The 18,187-nt window shown below is 46.8% G+C and overlaps 1 protein-coding gene across 1 annotated transcript in view; it reads right to left on the bottom strand.

The window, feature by feature from the left end:
• Positions 1-299: 299 nt before the first annotated feature.
• HYDIN (HYDIN axonemal central pair apparatus protein) overlaps positions 300-18,187 on the bottom strand; it is a 348,507-nt gene continuing 330,619 nt past the window's right edge. Inside the window, 10 exon segments of the mRNA XM_043899028.1 lie at positions 300-1,013; positions 2,728-2,952; positions 5,774-6,004; positions 7,639-7,789; positions 8,567-8,730; positions 9,793-10,005; positions 11,595-11,814; positions 12,535-12,812; positions 13,816-13,971; positions 15,740-15,938. Coding sequence (XP_043754963.1) covers positions 531-1,013; positions 2,728-2,952; positions 5,774-6,004; positions 7,639-7,789; positions 8,567-8,730; positions 9,793-10,005; positions 11,595-11,814; positions 12,535-12,812; positions 13,816-13,971; positions 15,740-15,938 — 2,320 coding nt within the window. The 3' untranslated portion in view covers positions 300-530.

The following is an 18,187-nucleotide window of genomic DNA, read 5'->3' as shown; positions in this document are numbered from 1 at the left end:
AGCACCCCAACTTCTGCCCCTGCAATAATTGCCTTGATGTATCTGCTCTTTGCTTTGAAAGTAGTGACTTGTTTGGCTTTCATATGAAAGCAGAATAAAATACAGTGTCAAAACAGAGTCATGGCTAAGGGCTCTTGAAGCTATCGTGGGTTTTAAAAAGAAACTGCAGGGCCCCAGAGTCATGTGCTGCTAAGTGCCGTGTGAGAGAAGGTCACCTTATTAAACATGGGGATTATTACACAGTGCCTGGGCTTTGCAGGTATATTAAGAAACCAAATTTAGAGACTTGCTCTTGCAAAGTAAAATATAGCTCTGTTTTATATAGTTACCATGTTAAACATAGGGTATCTGTATTTCATATAGATATTTGGAATTCATATAATATGGAAATAAGTGCCCTTATAACTGAATTGGAGATAGTACCTTTAGACTTCTCATTATTTTCTCTATTCTTTGTGGGGCTTAGAACAACACAAAGGTCAAGGGCTGATGAGAGGGCTTTTTGATGATGCTGCCAACCCTGGTTCTCACTACGGGGTGATCCCCTTCAGGTAATAAACCCACTTAATTCCAGTGTCGCTGCCTTCGCCCGGCGGACAGGTTACAATCAGCTTGCTGGTGATTGGTGTTTTGCTGCCCGATGGGTTCCCTTCGAAGTAGACCGTGATGTTGTTGACCTTCTTGGGCTTCACAGAGTCCATGGCGCGGATGGAGAACGCGGCGTTCTCCACGTTGAAGGAGAAGGTGACAGGGCGGTAGAAGACGTTCTTGAAGGGGATGACAATGCTGTAACCGGCTCGGACCAGGAAGGGGCCTTGCGGCTTGGGGGGCAGCGCCACCCCGAAGAGGGGGATGGTGTACTCGCCGCCCGCCAGCGACAACAGGCTCAGGTTGCCCTTGCTCTCGCCCAGGCGGCTGGGCTCGAAGTACACCTCCACGCTGACCTCTGTGCCGCCCTGCGCCCCGGGCGCCGCGTAGATTACCTTTTCCGTGTGGAAGTCCGGACAGTCGGTCTGAAAGGGCAACACACGTGCTCGGCTCACCCTGGACCCTGAGGGGCAAACCTGCAGCTCCGGGCCCTCCCGAGCGCCCCACCCTCCGACATGAGCAACCTAGGCTTGTGTGAGGCAGGGCAGGCTGTACAAGAGTCCAGTCCTTGTGACTCTCTAGAAGAGGAGGTATTACTAGTTTATCCCTAGTTTACTAAGAAGAAACCAAGGCCAAGAGGAACTGAGGCAGGGTGATGTGGGCAGCGGTCCTTGGGGCTGTTCCCCTGTACCTGCACTTCTTTCCTTCCACAGGCAAGGAGGGCCAGACTTTCTGGCTCCTCGTGGATTGGGGGTGGGGTGCACCAGATCTGGGCAATAAGCGGAGGACAGAAAGGCGTCCCTTCCACACCGGAGTGTTTAGGTGCCAATGCAGGTCCCTCTGCGGTCTCGTCACCCCTTTACTCCTATGACCGGAGCATGTGAGATGGTGGGTGCCCTTTAGCCTGCATCCCTGAGTGGCTGGGATGAGCAGAGTCCCCCGTGGACTGTGACTACACAGGAGACTTTGTTGTTTTAAAGCCACTGAGATACTGGGACTGTTTGTTACTGCAGCATAATTAGGCTTCTCCTGATGGATGGGATGACCAGGAGCCTATGCCTCTGAAAATTGTGAATCACTATCTTGTACACCTGAAACTTATGTAAAATTGTACAACTATACCTCAATTTAAAAAAAAAAAACAAAAAGAGCCTCTGCCTCGTGACCATGGCCATGGGATGTCAGTGTTAAGTGGGCACGTGGCCGCCGACTGTAAGGCTACACTCCTAGTGCCCCTTGTTGCCGGGTGTGGTCGTATGAAGTTTTCTTCAATAAGTGTGAGTGGAAGTGAGGTACACAGCTCCCTGCCTTCCGCATGGTAGCTGGCTGCAATGAGGATGCCACAGTAAACCATCTTGGTCCACGTGGACCAAAGCGACTCTCTATAGAAGGAAGCACATCAGGACAAAGGGGTCTGGGTGCCTGATGTCACGGCACCTAACCCTAAGCCCACACTGCTGTCTGAGAGAGGAATACATTTTATTTTGTTGGTTTGGGGGAGGTTCTGTTTCAGTAGTTAATCCTGTATTCACACTGATGTAATAGGTAACATATATGGAACACTTGCTATGGGCCAGGCTCAGTTTTACATGCATGTTTAAAAAATCCCGACAGCTATCCTGTGAGAGTATTGGTAAGTTATTCATACAAAGAATAAACAGTGAAGTGAGAATTCAAATCCAGGTCTGCTGGATTTCATAGCATATCCTCATGACCACTGAGCTCTCAGTAGAACTTACCAATAACTTACCAATACTCTCACAGGATAGCTGTCAGGATTTTTAAAATATGCATGTAAAACGGAGCCTGGCCCACAGCAAGTGTCCATATATGCTCCCTATTACATCAGTGTGAATATAGGATTAACTACTGAAACAGAACCTCCCCCCCAAACAACTGTCTCTGTGTCCACCGCTGAGCAATGCTGCCCCCCACCACACCCCAGCTTGTTAAACTCATGAGGAAGAACCCAGACCTGATATTCTTTCTGATACTCTTGTTTCTAGCTGGGAGTTTTCAACTAGATGAAGGCCCTGAGTATGAGTTTCCTATTTCTGCACCCCAGTGTCCTCCTCCTGTTATTTCTGAGCCCAGACTTCTGGAAAGTGGAGGGCAGAGGGTGGGGCCGGGGCTGCTTACCCTGCAGTAGTATTCTGTCTTCTGCCGAGTGTAATTGGTGAACTTGGCAAAGATGCTCTGGCCGCTGCCAAGAACAGTCTGGAAGTGGACAGGCTTTTCAGGCAGTGCTGGCAAGGCTTTCAAATTGAGCTCATATGGGTAGTAACCCAGGTCGCTGTTGTGCAGGGTCAGTTTCCCGAAGGTTTCTCCAGCTTTCAGGGGCTGGAATTCAAATATGAACGTTCCCTGCAAGAGAAGACAGAGGCTCCTGTGATGCTGAATGTCCGCCTCTCCTCTGCCCCGCTGGGGACCTCAGAGCAGGTTGGCGGTAGATACTCACACTGATCTTGAGCCTGGGGAACCTCTGTCCAAACCAGCCCACTTTTCCTCCCTGGAATTTTTCCCTAGTCGGGGTATTTCTGTATCTGGAATCTGAGTATAAAAATAGGTACTGGATCCTCTCTTGAGAAGTGTAATTACAGAGACAGGAGTGGGTGGGCTGGGGGAGCAGGAGGGCTAAAGGTCAGGCAGCTCCTTCTCTGCTCGTGGATAATCTCCAACCAGCTTCTGGGGTTCTACCATCATTTGGGGGAGGCATTCTGCTTCCTCTATTGTCATCCAAAGCAAAACAAAACAAGAACCAAAGAGTACTGCTTATAAAAGCAAAATAAGGGCAATAATTCCAATGTATTAGCAGTAAAAGACTGGATAAATAAATTATACTTACTTCTGTGGAATATTATGTAGCCATTAAAAAGGAAGCACCAAAGCTCTAATCATTGAAATAAAAGGTGGTAATAATATTTTAAGTGGAAAAAAGAAGATTCCAGAAATGTATATGAGTTCATTGTTGTGAAGAGGAATATGTCTACATATGTATAGAAAAGACACATCAAGGCTATATTGAACTGTTACCAGTAATTGTCTTAGGGTGGGGGAAATGAGATTTGGGGGACTTTTCTATTCTTTTTTTTTTTTTTTTTGCCATGCCAAGTGGCATGTAGCATCTTAGTTCCCCGACCAGGGATTGCACCTGTGGTCCCTGCAGTGGGAGCTCGGAGTCTTAACCACTGGACAGCCAGGAAGTCCCAGGACTTTTATTTTCTGTTTCATGTACTTTTTTTTTTTTTTTTCACAATCTCTACTTTTATTGCCTAATTAGATTTTATTTCCATCTGGACAGCTTACTTTTTATTGGTGCGTGACGATATGATTTGTTTTTTGTTTTTCCTTCTGAACCTGGATGAAAAGAAAACTCAGTTCTGGGAGGGAATGTCAGATAAGGGTACAGAATATGGTGAAATGGTGCTCGGTATCCTCAAAAAAATTAGCAAAATCAATCCTAGAAGATCCCTTATTTGCCCTCTTGCTAGTTAATAAATAGACTGCTGGGGAAAGGGAGGAATAGATTCAAGGGCAAAGAAGGGTCCAGATGGGATGAGGAAAGCAGGGACAGGTGTGTCTACCCCACTCTCTCCTGCTCTCACTTACACCTATCCTCTAAATAAAGTAGTAGTAGACTTTACTGCTACTGCTAAGTCACTTCAGTCGTGTCTGACTCTGTGCGACCCCATCCCTGGGATTCTCCAGGCAAGAACACTGGAGTGGGTTGCCATTTCCTTCTCCATGTTTCATGTACTTTTATAGAGATAAAATAGTCTTGTTGTCATGAACAGATATTGTTTCTTAAAAAAAAAACTGGGTCTTATTGAAAAATAAAGAGGATATCATTAAAGTTGTTGTAGATGTTTAACAGAAAAAAATGCAGTGTTAAAATTTACATGATTTTACCACAGTTAAAAAATTTAGATGAAAATGGACAAATGTGTAAACAAATATAACTTACCACAACAGACTCAAAAAGATAAAGAAAACCCATATAGCCCTATAACCATTAAAGATATTTAATCATGGAATTTAGAAAGATGGTAACGATAGCCCTATATGCAAAACAGAAAAAGAGACACAGAAATACAGAGCAGACTTTTGAACTCTGTGGGAGAAGGTGAGGGTGGGATGTTTCAAAAGAACAGCATGTATACTATCTATGGTGAAACAGATCACCAGCCCAGGTGGGATGCATGAGACAGGTGCTCCGGCCTGGTGCACTGGGAAGACCCAGAGGAGTCGGGTGGAGAGGGAGATGGGAGGGGGGATCGGGATGGGGAATAAGTGTAAATCTATGGCTGATTCATATCAATGTATGACAAAACCCACTGAAATGTTGTGAAGTAATTAGCCTCCAACTAATAAAAAAATTAAAAAAAAAAAAAAAGATATTTAATCAATAGTAAAAAAAAAATTTCCCTTAACAAAATTCCAGGATCACAAAGCTTTCTTTTTACCCATCTAATACTCCACAAATTCTCCCATAGAAAAGAATAGGAGGAAACCTACCTCAATGAGCATAGCCTGACAGCAGACTCCAACAAGGCTAATAGAAGAAAGGAAAACTGGATGCCAGTTTCCTTACTGAGCATATATACAAAACATCTAATAAAACTATTATCAACTGATCCAGCAACACTATTACGTATCCCTTGCTGTCCTTTTCACTACATATATTCCATGTGACTTATATAATTAGGAAAAGTAAGAAAAATAATTTAGATTGAGCAGGGCAAACAAATATGTAACAGAGACAGCTAGTATTACTCGCTCAGTTGTCTCCGACTCTCTGCGACCCCGTGGACTGTAGCCCACCAGGCTCCTCTGTCCATGGAATTCTCCAGGCAAGAGTACTGGAGTGGGTTGTCATTTCCTTCTCCAGGGTATCTTCCCGACCCAGGGATTGAACCTGGGTCTCCTGAAATGAGGGCAGATTTTTACTGTCTAAGCTACCAGGGAAGCCCCAGTGGCTAATAAATTAATTCCTTTAACATGCCTGAGCCAAAGCTCTATGTGGCCCTGGTTTATATCAGGACTTGGGCAGCAGGGCAAAGGAGAGAATAGGACCATGACGGATCGGTCGTCCTCCGCCTTCCTGACCGCTGCCAGGCTGCCCCAACTCACGGATGCAGAAGTGGGTCCAGAGGCCCCCTGTGCAGAGTCCCAGGCAGGGCCATACCTCAGAGTTGGCCGGCACCACGAACTGGGAGGGCAGGCTGATGTCGGGCACCCTGCATTCCGTGGAGAAGGTCACCATGTAGGGCAGGGGGTTGTCCACCTTGATGGAGGCCGAGGTGCTCTGCCGGACGGGGCTCACCATCTCAATGGTTTTGATGACGCCTGAAGGGATGACCCTGAAACTCAATGTGTAGTATAAGAACTCGTTGGTCACCTCGTTTCGGAAGATCACCTGGATTCACAGAGAGAGTGGGAGGAAGTGGGGCGGGGCAGAGGAGTTAGTTCGGGGTCTTCCACCATTGACAGGCTCCTTCTCTCCGTTAGCAATGCCTGGGCATGTGAAGCATGGGGCCCAGGCTGACATGGGCCCTCCCAGCCTACGTGAACCCCGCCACCCAGCCCTTCTCTTCAGGTGTTCTGCTCTGGCTCCTTCCAGGTGAGCAGGCATGGAGGAACCTGGGTTACTTTAGAAGAGGAGAGAGCAGCACGGTCTAGTGCCTTTTTAGTATATTTACAAAGTGGTCCAACCATCACCACTCACCTTCATCACCCTCAAAAGAACCCCTTTATCCAGTAACAATCATTCCCATGTCCCCCTATCCCATCCCCTCTAGTCCTAGGCACCACTAGGCTACTTTCTGTTCCTATAGACTTTCCTATTCTGGACATTTCATATAAAAAAATCATACAATATGTAGCCATTTGTGACTGGCTTTGTTCACATAGTGTAATGTTTGCAGGGTTCATTTCAGTGTTGCCTGTATCAGTACTCGGTTCCTGTCACTTTTTATTGCCAAATAATAGTCCATTGTATTTCTCTGTTCACCAGTTGATGGAAATTTAGGTTGTTTCCATTTTTTAGCTCTTAAGAATAATGCTGCTATGAACGTTTATATATAGGCTTTTGTGTGGACATATGTTTTCACTTATTTTGGGAAGAAATTGCTTAATTCTATGGTAACTCTATGTTTATCCATTTGAGAAGCTGCCAGACTGTCATCCAAAGTAGCTTCACTATTTCACTCCCACGAGTGAGCGACACATGAAAGATCCATTTTCTCCATAACCTTGCCAGTACTTGTCATTATTTCCTTTCATTCTTGCCATTTCTTTGTGCTCATGTGCTATTTTTTTCGCCTTAAAATCTTTCCCTAGGTGATTCCATCCTCCATCTTGGTGTCAAGCACTATCTGTAGGTGGATAATTCCTGTAAGTTCTCTTCAGCCCTGACCTCTCAGTAAGCCACTGAACCATGTACTCCTTTTCCTCAACGCACTTACGCACTTTTGAAGTGACCCATTCAGAGGGCAATCACATGATGCATGCTCATCTCCTCCACTGGACTGCGTGTTCCAGGAGAACAGAGACTGTGCCTATTTTTGATCACTGCTAAGTTATCAGCATGTAGTATAGCATATGGTACATGTGCTCAAGAGATGCTTGATGAACTGATGAATGAGTCAGGAGAAACAGTTCATGCGTGAAGGACCCTGTGGAGTCCTGGAGTCACTGGCTCTGAGATGAATCCTGGCTGTGACGTCACTAGCTGTGTCAAGGGCTCAGCCTGATGCTGGGCGCTCTCTAAACCCTCAGAAAAGGGATCTTTTCCCTCTTATTATTGTGGTCTGGTGTCTGATGCCCAGTGTTACCTACTGCTTCAGAATTTTCATGATTCTGCCGCCTTGAGGGCTTGGTATAGGCCTACATGTTGGCTGGCTATCTAGTCTCATCTTAAAGGGTCTGGTCCCTCTAAATGGTCAGTCTCGCAGGATAAGGGAGGGTATATCTTCCCTCCCAACACCAGGATCATCAACCTCAGGGCCAAACCTCCAGGGTCCCAGGGCAATGCCTTTAGTGTGTGGATACCTTTGCTGTGTATAGTCCCTCCTTGTAGGAGAAGAAGTTCAGCTTGTAATCTTTCTTGGAGGAGGACAGCACATCAATGTAATCAAGGCCCTTTAAGGTGACACTCAGGTCAAGCTTCTCTGGTTTCAACATTTCCACAATGACCCGGAATCTGGGGGAACACAGGGGTGCAAGAAGAGAGGATGAAATGAGACAGTTTACCCAAAGGAAAGAAGGCAAGGTACCTTGTCTACTCTTGATTTCACAGAAAGCATGTGGGTCCAGGGTTCTAGCCTCCACACTGTCACTAGTAATAACAGGAACTACCATTTAGTAACTGCCTATTGTGTGCCAAGTACTGAGTCCTGCTCCACATGGGTTACATTACAAGCTTTTAGTCGCCACAGTGTCTGTAAGAGGTACATCTCGTTATCCTTTCTATTTCACTAGGGAAGAAGTTGAGGCGGAGAGAAGGAAGATGCCATGCTCAGGTAACAGTGCCGAGTTACAGGCAGAACTAGCATTCAAACTTGGGTCTGGGCCTTTATCCACTATGCCGAGCAGGTAGCTCTCTTCTCCCAGCCTTTGGCTCCTTTTCCATAAAAGAAGGGGACCCGTCTGGCCTCCAGCTCCTCTAGTTCCTTTTCTCTCTGCAAATACAAGATCCAAGGATCTGGCCAGTGGCTGATGTGATAAGACAGGGCTCTCAATAATAACCACCACAATTATCATTTTGATAATAATGACAGCTAACATTTATTGAGCACTTATTTTGTGCCTGGCACTCTTGCAGGAGATTTACAAGGCATCAGCTGCTCACAGACAGCCCTGGGCAGGACACTGTCTGTGGGGCGCAGGCCAGGCAATGCCCAGCAGCAGCACAAAGGGCCAGGCTCGACACTGTGCGTCCTCCCTCCGTCCCCTCTTCATCCCCCACCTATTCTCTCACCTCTGGGGCTTGTTCAGCCAGTTGGTGACTGGCAGGAGCTCAGTGTAGGGTGTTTTACATGGCACTTCACGGTAGATATTGGCCACAGCCTTGGGGAGCTCGGAAGTCCCGTGCAGCTGGTACAGCCAGCCTGTCCCATCTGGGAGGGGGAAGAAGAGGGTGCCCTACGAGAAGAACAACCGTGGTGAGCGTGACACAGAGGGTCCTTTATCAGCTACCTCTCAGGCATGGCAGCGACACAGGATTAACGAAGTTACGCAAATAGGTTTAACACTTTTGGAAAGCAGCTTCATAATATGTTTCCAAGAGTCATAAACACGTTCATGTGTATTTGAACCAGGAATCTCATCCCAGGGAACTTACTGAAGAAAAGTCCCTGCAGAGGAAAAAGTTACACGTAAACGTGCGCGCTCAGTCACTCAGTCGTGACTGACTTTTCGTGACCCTTTGGACTGTAGTCCGCCAGGCTCCTCCCTCCAAGGGATTTTTCAAGCAGGGATATTGGAGTGGGTTGCCATTTCCTCCTCCAGGGGACCTTCCCAACCCAGAGATCAAGCCAGTCTTTTGCTTCTCCTGCATTGCAGGCAGATTCTTTGCCACTGAGCCATTGGGGATACGCATGTATATTAGAATCGCTTCTATTGATGAAAATTTAGAGATAACTTAAACATCCAACAACTGAGGGTGTTAAATAAATTATGGAGCTGGCATTCAGTGGAATATTAGTCAATCAGTAAAAATGATTACCATGAAGATTACACAGTTAAACAGGAACATGCTCATGATGTGATGTAAAGTGTAAGTAAACAGGATGCAAAACTGAGGATGCGATGATGGCAGCCATGGCTGTCTTTGAGTGAGGATTGATAAAGAAGACAGAAGAAGACAGTTCTTTTTTTGTGAGGGGAGTGGAAGATTGTGGCTTCTTTTTTTTAATCTTTATCACAGTCACCTTGATGTTATTTGTGCACTTAAACTAAGTGTTGATTGCTTGATGCTTCATCTGGGACTTCATTTCAGAGATGAGCCTCTGGTTCCAAGAGAAGCCCCTCAACATGAAAATATACGGACAAAAAGGGAAGCTTTGGTCTTGATAAGCTTTGGACACAGTTCCCTGTGGTTTCCACATTATTTGTAGGTCCCCCCTTGTCCTAACATTCTCTCTCCCACAGCTCCTTCCTCCAACCATGCCAGGAAACCCATGTGGGAGGTGGGGCTCAACCTACCTGATGCTTGCGGTTCTCCACGTTCATGGTGCGGGGCCGGTAGGTGATCTCGTAGGGCTTGTTTTGCTGATGAGGCTCCAGGGTGATGAACTCGGGCCCCTCCCAGTGCTCACCCTCAATGATGGGGTGCAGATTCCAGGTTTGGTTGGTGCGGTTTGAAAGCATGATGGTCTGTGTGTGCTTGGAGCGCACCTGGCAGGTGAAATTCACCACCTGGAAGAAGATGGACACCTCAAGCAGGCAGCGGAATTTACAAGTCTGGAGTTCAAAGGAAAGTTTACACACACACACACACACACACACGCACATGCATTTGGGAGCTGTCAGTATAGCAATTTTTTTTTTAAGGGCAAGAAACTGGATGAGATCATCAAGAAGTAAGTGTATTTAGAAAAAAAGAAGGAATTTTAGGACTAATTCTTAAAATCCTGCACACTCCATTGTTAAGAAAAATCAGAAGGGGAGATGAGAAGCAGAAACTATTAAAGTGGGAGGAAAACTAGGAGAGGGTGGTATCCTGGAGGTCACACAATGAAGGAAGTGCTTGAAGGAGGAGGGGCTTGTTTAAGGTGTTCAAATGCTATTGACAAGTCAAGCAAGATGAGCAGTGAGAACCAGCCATCGAATTTAGCAACATGGACAACGTTGCGCTGGTATAAAGGGAATCAAGAGAGTTCACCAAGGGGATGAGAATAGTTTAGCAAGAGACCCACACATAGATGATCAATTGGTTTTTGACCAAAGTGCAAAGGCAATCCATAGAGAAAGGATAATCTATTAAGTAAATGATTCTGGAACAACTGGATATCTGTGCACAAAAAATGGATTTTTTGAATTTTGATCCATAATCTTACACTATATACAAAAATGAACTCTAAACAGACTGAAGATATAAATTCAAAACTTATGTCCTGAATATACACAGAGCTCTCAAAATGCAGTAAAACAAGAAAACAAAGAACCCAAATAAAAATGACTTGAACAGATACTTCAATAAAGAAGATAGACGGATGGCAATGAAGTACCTGAAAAGATGCTTGACACCATTAGTCATTAGGGAAATCCAAATTTAAAACCACAAGATATCATCATGTACCTATTAGAATGACTAAAAATTTTAAAAACCTGACCATATTGAGCACTGGCAAGGATGTGGTGCAAGTAGAAACGTCTGATGTGGCTGATGGGGACGTAAGATGACACAAACACCTTGGAAGACAATTTGGTGAGTTCTTAAAAAGGTAAACACGTACCCACCCTATGATCCAGCCACTTCACTCTTACATATTCACCCAAGAAAATGAAAGTATATATTCTTGCCAAGACTTGTACATACACTTTTATAACATACGGCGTGATTCCATGTACATAACGTTGCTGAAATAGCAAGAGAGACAGTTCAGGTGTCGTCATGACCGTAAGCAATGTTGCTAGGAACTATCAGGTGTCTACTACTAGGGCTTCTAGCGACAGGGTGAGCAGAGGTTAACCCAGGTGTCCCTGTTTACTTAGAGAGCTTATGACAGAATGTGATCTAGCCAGAGATGTCCGTATAACCTTCCTTTAGAACGAGATGCCTGGGTTGAGAGCTGAAGACTAAACAGGAATTAACTAAATGGAGAGGGGGAAAGGAGTATGTCAGCAGTGGGAAGAGCATGCGCAGAGGCCCTGTGGCGGAGGGAGCAGGTCTGCATGTTTGATGTGGGCACCGAGGACTGTTTGGACAGAGTCTGACTGAGTTCTCTTGTGGGGCTTGCCGGGCCACCCCACCACTGGCCCATCTGTGGGCAGCACCTACTGACCTCTTTTACTGAAGGTGGTCCCACGCACACTCCGGACAGGGTTAGGCTCAGAGGACTGCCTCCCTGGATGAAGCAGAGCAAGTTTTTGTGGAGAATCTCCTTGCCCACCTCGGTAGGATGGTAAGTCACTTCGAAAGAAACCTCCATGCCTGCGGTGATATAGCCCTCTTCCGGGCTGATGGAAAACGGAGGCTCAAGTTTCCTGGCATCCCATTTGAACCTTTTCCAAGACAGGAGACAAGGAAGACAGTTTATTACTATCCCTGTGGTGTCCTCAATGTGGCTGAGAAGAGAGACTGTGTCTGGTTTTCAGGTGGGAGGTTCATCCCCTTGTGCCCTCCCTGGGACCTAGGAGAAGGAAGGCTGCCAGGAAAAGCCGGGGTGTGGGACCAAGGTCAAGTCATTCCTGGGTGCACTCTCTTCGCTCTCCCTAGGGGCTGAGAAGGGTGGAAAGTGGTGCATCTTATCTTACTGTCCACGAGGGACAGCCACTGGGGGGACATGTGCCTGAACACATTTCAATGGGTGCCTGAGGTCACACAGCTAGGACGTGGTAAGGCCAGGACTGGAACCCTCCAGAGCTGGTAGCTGTGGCCAATCCCTACACTGCCTCTCAGGTCTGATCCAGGGGGTGGAGACGATCCCTTCACATGAGAGCTGCCCCTGACCCTGGTGGCCCCGGGAGCTGCTGGCCCCGTAGTCACCCCTCTGTGGTTGGCCCTTGGTCCAGGCAGGATGGTGCAGACCAGAGCTTCCAGGGCCAGGGCTGCCACAGCACAGCTTCCGGGCACGGCTCCCCGGCGGCCGGGGTGCAGGGCGCCCCCTGCAGGCGCGCGGTGTGCGGCAGGCAGGGCTGTGGCTGTGGGCACCACTTTGAGCCTTACCTCCACCTGTGGCATGGAGTCCACCCAGGGAATCCAGGCCCAGGGGGCTCTCCTACCTTGCACCCACGTCACCCGTGTTCAACATGAGGATGCGACGCGTGGCTTGTGTCTGACACACAACTGGTCCAAAGGGAAGATGGTCCTGGTCCAGGGAGATCTCCAGGGCCTGGCAGCAGCCGCTGATGAGGAAAAGGGGCCGCAGGAGCCCCATGCACTCCATGAACACCTCCTCGGAGAAGGGAGGGACACGCTTTAGGGGGGCGAAGGTGACTTCCAGCTTCCGGACCTCTTTGGGCTTCATAGTGATGTTGCGGAATGGTGACAAGGTGATGACCTGGACAAAACGACAACAAGTCTCAGCAGCTGAGGGTGGGGCACTCCTGGAGCTCCATTTCTGAGGTCCTGCTGCGAGGATGGATTACTGAGTAAATGTAAGAATGAACTGAATGAAGGAATGGATACAGTCCATCCTCAGGATGAAATACATCTGGTCCCATTTCAAAGGGGCACCCAAACACTGTGAGAGGAAGTGGGCAGCCAGGGCTGTAGGTTCCCTATGCAGAGAGCCTGAGGACATGGATTTAGCAACAAGCATGTTTCTCTCACATAGAGGACTCCAGTGGAAAGAGGGACAGCCTTTTGGGGGCAGATGAATGATGTATATTGAAACACACTCTTCCTTTTGGTCCAAGAAGCCCACTCCTAGGAGTATATGCTCAGCAGAGAGTCATGGATGCACAGAAAGGTTTGTTTAAATGGATATTACAATGTTGCTTATAAAATAAATTTTAAAAAAACCCAGGAACACCTGAAATGAGCAGAAATAGAGGCTTGGTTCATCTACATAATGAAGGTACAGATGAACAAATGAAACTGAATATTTAGGAGTTACTGGTAGATGATAAAACCAGGTTTCAAAACAATCTGAAAGTTAGCAATTTTATTTTTAAAATGTGTAGGAAAAGCAGGGGAAAGAAAGGTAGCAATAATGTTAAGTGATTATTTCAGGGTATGACATTATAGGCCAAATGTTTTTCTTTGTGATTTTCCATATTTTTCAAATTTTCTGTCATGAAGATGTACATATATTCATTTGCGCCCAGATCTTCTGGGTCCTTATCAAGGGCACTTCTGTGTCACTGTTGCCCTCTAGAGGCAGAGCATCTCCAAGCTGTGGTTTCCCTACATGTAAAGGAGAATAACAGGGGCACCCCTATACCGTTTCTGTGAAGGTGATCAGACATGGAAAGCACTTGGAATGGCCTGGCACACAGAAGCTGCCTGAGAACCGTGAGGTGCGGAAGCATGAACACGCCACTGGAACCCTGATCACCAACCTTGGTCTCCTGGAGTTCCGCTGAGAACATGACTGACAGGTTAAATGTGAGCTGGGCTTGGCTGTTGTTCATGATGGAAACCATTTTTTTCACCACCTGTCCAGGTAGGATGGCTCCTAACTTCAAAATCTTATTGGCTGGATCTAGGACTAAAATCTGTGGACAAGAAAGAGAGCAGGGAGGGAGGGGTCAGCAGTTAATGAGAAAGAGAAATACAGTGTGTGTACCCCAGTGAGGCAAGGGTGGTTCCCTCTCTTCCCGTGTCTCTCATTCTTCACACTGGATGGGCCTTCGCTTTCGCTCACTCAACAAACATTTATGTGCATAAAATGTGCACTAAACAGCTTGTTGTACAATTACATACTTACAGCTGGGTTCAGAGCTGTTAAGAAGGAAAGGCTCGGGGTACAAAGGGTTGAGCCAGTCTGAGGGTGAGGGAGGCCTCCCTGAGGAAGGCATGCTCACACTGGGAGCTGCTGGAAGGGTAGCATCTGGATTTAAGTCAGGCTGGGGTGGGGCTGCACCCCGAGGGAGGAGAGAAGCTGTGGCAAGGCTCCGAGCTGGAGGGAGTGGCCTGGCCAGGCCTGCGGCTGGGAGCGAGGTGGGGAACACGAGAAGATAGCTTGGGGTGGGGGGGGATCAGGTTTTTTTCTGGGAGAAGTGGGAAGCCAGTGCAGCCTGGAGTGGTCCCATCAGATGGGTCTCTTGTGAGTGTGCCCTGGCTTGCTCCTCTGTGCAGAGGGACTGGAAGGGGGCAGGAGACAGAGCCTTGAAGAGAGAGAGATAACCATGGCGGCGGAGGTGGGAAAAGCAGATACATCTTAAAGCCCCCATCTAAAGCCCTGATCAAAGTGCTGGCCTGCATCAGGCTGAGATCAGGCTGGGCCTTGCCCTCTGGGATGGTGTGACCCACATAAACAGCACCACCAGTCACTGTCACCTGACCAGTCAATAAATAGCACCCCTCCCCCTAATGGAAAGATGGGATCTTTCCATCCCACCCACAGGTTTCCATGTTGTCTACAAAGGTAAGAGTCTCTGGCCCCAGTGTGTAAGCTCCTGGAGGTCAGAGAACACGTTTACGTCTCCTCTGGATTTCCGCAAAGCACCTGACATAAATGAGTGCTGAGTGAGTGAACGAATGAACACGTGAAAGAAACCATGACACCAGAAGAGACCCTGCCACCGGCTTGGGTGCAGACACACCAGGTGGCCTGATCCTGTTGCTCCCCTGGATTGATGGAAAGGATGCCAGGAACACACCCCTCCCATTTCCTCTTGGTTGCTGAAATGTCCCGTGCATTGCTGAGGATTGCGGGAGGTCTTCAGTCTTCTAAAACGGCCTAATAAATGCAAAAACTCCCACCAGACAGACACATGAAGTGTATACTGGATATGGGGAAGAAAGGATAAGCGGTGGAACCAGACCATCCCCTTCCTGCCCGGAGCACCTGGTTAGAAGGAAGGGCCTCAGTCAGATGGGATCCTGGGAGTTGGGGCTCTGGAGAATGTCAGTCTATGTGGTCTTGGGGAAAGATGTCCCATAACTGAAACTTATGTCTGCATACAGTGCTTCAAACAAACCTTGACTGTAACCTGAAAACACTACATGCTCTCATGTGGGAGGAAGAGGACTTGCTTGGGACACTGCATCTGACAGTCTCAAACTTCTCCAAGAAAAAGAATGTTTCTTCAGCGCCTGTGGTTACTTGTATCCTTTGACACAGTAACGTTTGGTACTGGCAAGATCTATGTGATTCTCTTGGGTCTGATCTGCCTTACTGGGACTGGCTGACCTCTGACAGAGCAGCTAGGGGGCAGGAGACATGGAGTCAGAGGAGTGTGGGCTCAGGTGGGCAAAGGTGGCTGAGAAGGGCAAGAAGTGGGGGTGCCAAGCCCGATGAGCCCCCCAACTGTTGCTTACCTTCATTTCCGTTCCTTTCCCTTTGATTTCAACTACTTGCTGGGAGAGCCCATTGATTTCAAAGGGGATGAGTTCTCGATAACTGATAGTTTCTCGAGGATAAAAGGTGATGGGGATCTCCAGTGTCTTTCCTGGCTTTATCACATCAACTCGGAAGTTCACCTCGAGGTGGCTGGTGTTGGTGTACAAACAATCCAAGCTGGAGGAAATCAGAAGGAAGCTGTGTGAGCTCTCGAATGGCTGACATAGAGGGAATGAGCCCCTTGCTTCTCTGAGCTGGACCCACTGCGGGATGTCCTGCCATGTTGTCCTGGAGTTGGAATTTCAGGGCTGGAAGGGACTGCAGCAGTGGTCCAGCCTACAGTCTCCTGGGCACAACTGAGTCACTTCCCCCAGATCACAGCCTGAGACCTTGGCAGAACCAGGCCTCAGAGGCAGTCTCATGACCTTTGACCCAGTGTTCCTTTCACTCTCTTCACCCCCTCTTCCTTGATAACACAGCTCATGGTGTGGCAGCTTCCTGGAAGAAGGGTGTGCTTCCTGGAGTAACTGGGTGGGAAAGCACAGCGGGGAGGAGGATGTGTCCAGAGTCAGACAAGTGTGTGGATCCAGGCTCCAGCCCTAACTTCCATGTGACCCGAGAACAGTTACTCAGCCTGTCTGGGTCCCTGTTGCCTCACCTGCAAAATGAGAGTAGTGATCTCTTCCTCATGAAGCTGCTGTGAGGATTAAACGAGATAAAGTGACTAAGTCAGCCACTAAAGGCACAGAGGAAACATTCCTAAAGGTGAGCTACTGTTATGATTATTACTAATAGCTCAACTAGAAGGGACCTTCAAAGATCACATCCACCCCCCTGCACCTGTGGATGGCAAGCACCTAGACCTCCATTACAATCCCTCCTCGTCTGTCTTCCAAGTATTTAGAGAAGGACTCTAGCTAAGGCAGTAAATAGAGTATAATGCCTGAAACAAAGTCAGAGTCAGATTCAATTAAATTAGGCAAGAAGGAATATAGGCAGATAAGATTTTAAATTAGTATTTAAAATTACATGACACTCCTGTAATGTAACATTCAGGAGAATCGTCATCACCACCAGTACCACTCCCACAAAAGTAGCAGCAGATAAAAATAACTGAGCATTTCCTATGTTCCAGGCACTAAGTACTCTCTCTAAATTAACTAATTAATCCTCCTAATAACCCATGGGGAGGTACTATTATTATCCCCCAATTCAGACAAGGAGACGGAGGCACAGAGAGTTTATAAAGACCTAAACGCAAGGCTGGATGCTATAAAACTCTTCGAGGAAAACACAGGAAGAACACTCTTTGACATGAACCACAGCAAGATCTTTTTTTGACCCACCTCCTAAAGTAATGAAAATAAAAACAAAAATAAACAAATGGGACTTAATTAAACTTAAAAACACTTGCACAGTAAATGAAACCCTAAATAAAACGAAAAGACAACCATCAGAATGGGAGAATATATTCACAAATTAAGCAACAGACAAGGGATTATTAGTCTCCAGAGTATACAAACAGCTCATGCAGTTCAATACATATAAAAAAAAAACCAACCCAATCAAAAATGGGTGGAAGACCTAAATAGATATTTCTCCAAAGAAGACATACAGATGGCCAACAACACATGAAAAGATGTTCAACATTACTAATTATTAGAGAAATGCAAATCAAAACTACAATGAGATATCACCTCACATGGGTCAGAATACCCATCATCAAAAAATAATACTAACAATAAATGCTGAAGAGGGTGTGGAGAAAAGGGAACTCTTACACTGTTGGTGGGAATATAAATTTATACAGCCACTATGGAGAACAGAATAGAGGTTCCTTAAAAATCCAAAAATAGAACTACCCATATGACCCAGAAATGGGTCTACCATATGACTCCTATGCATAGATTCAGAGAAAACCATAATTCAAAAAGATAGGGACTTCCCTGGCAGTCCAGCAGTTAAGACTTCACCTTCCAACGCAGGGGGTGCAGACTCCATTAGTGGCCAGGGAGCTAAGACTCCACATGTCTCGTGGCCAAAAAACCAAAAAATAAAACAGAAGCAATACTATGAAAAATTCAATAAGGACTTAAAAAAAAACAAGGCGAGGGTGGGATGTTCTGAGAGAACAGCATTGAAACAAGTATACTATCAAGGGTGAAACAGATTGCCAGCCCAGGTTGGATGCATGAGACAAGTTCTCAGGGCTGGTGCACTGGGAAGACCCAGAGGGATGGGATGGGGAGGGAGGTGGCAGGGGGGATTGGGATGGGGAACACATGTAAATCCATGGCTGATTCATGTCAATGTATGGCAAAAATAACTATAATATTGTAAGGTAATTAGCCTCCAACTAATAAAAATAAATGAAAAAAAAAACAAACAAATAGACACAAGCACCCCAATGTGCATAGCAGCACTAC

Source organism: Cervus elaphus, chromosome 4 (genome assembly GCF_910594005.1).
Source record: "Cervus elaphus chromosome 4, mCerEla1.1, whole genome shotgun sequence".
Taxonomy (NCBI): Eukaryota; Metazoa; Chordata; class Mammalia; order Artiodactyla; family Cervidae; genus Cervus; species Cervus elaphus.
The sequence above is the reverse complement of the archived record's forward strand: the minus strand, read 5'-3'. Positions and strand labels throughout refer to the sequence as shown.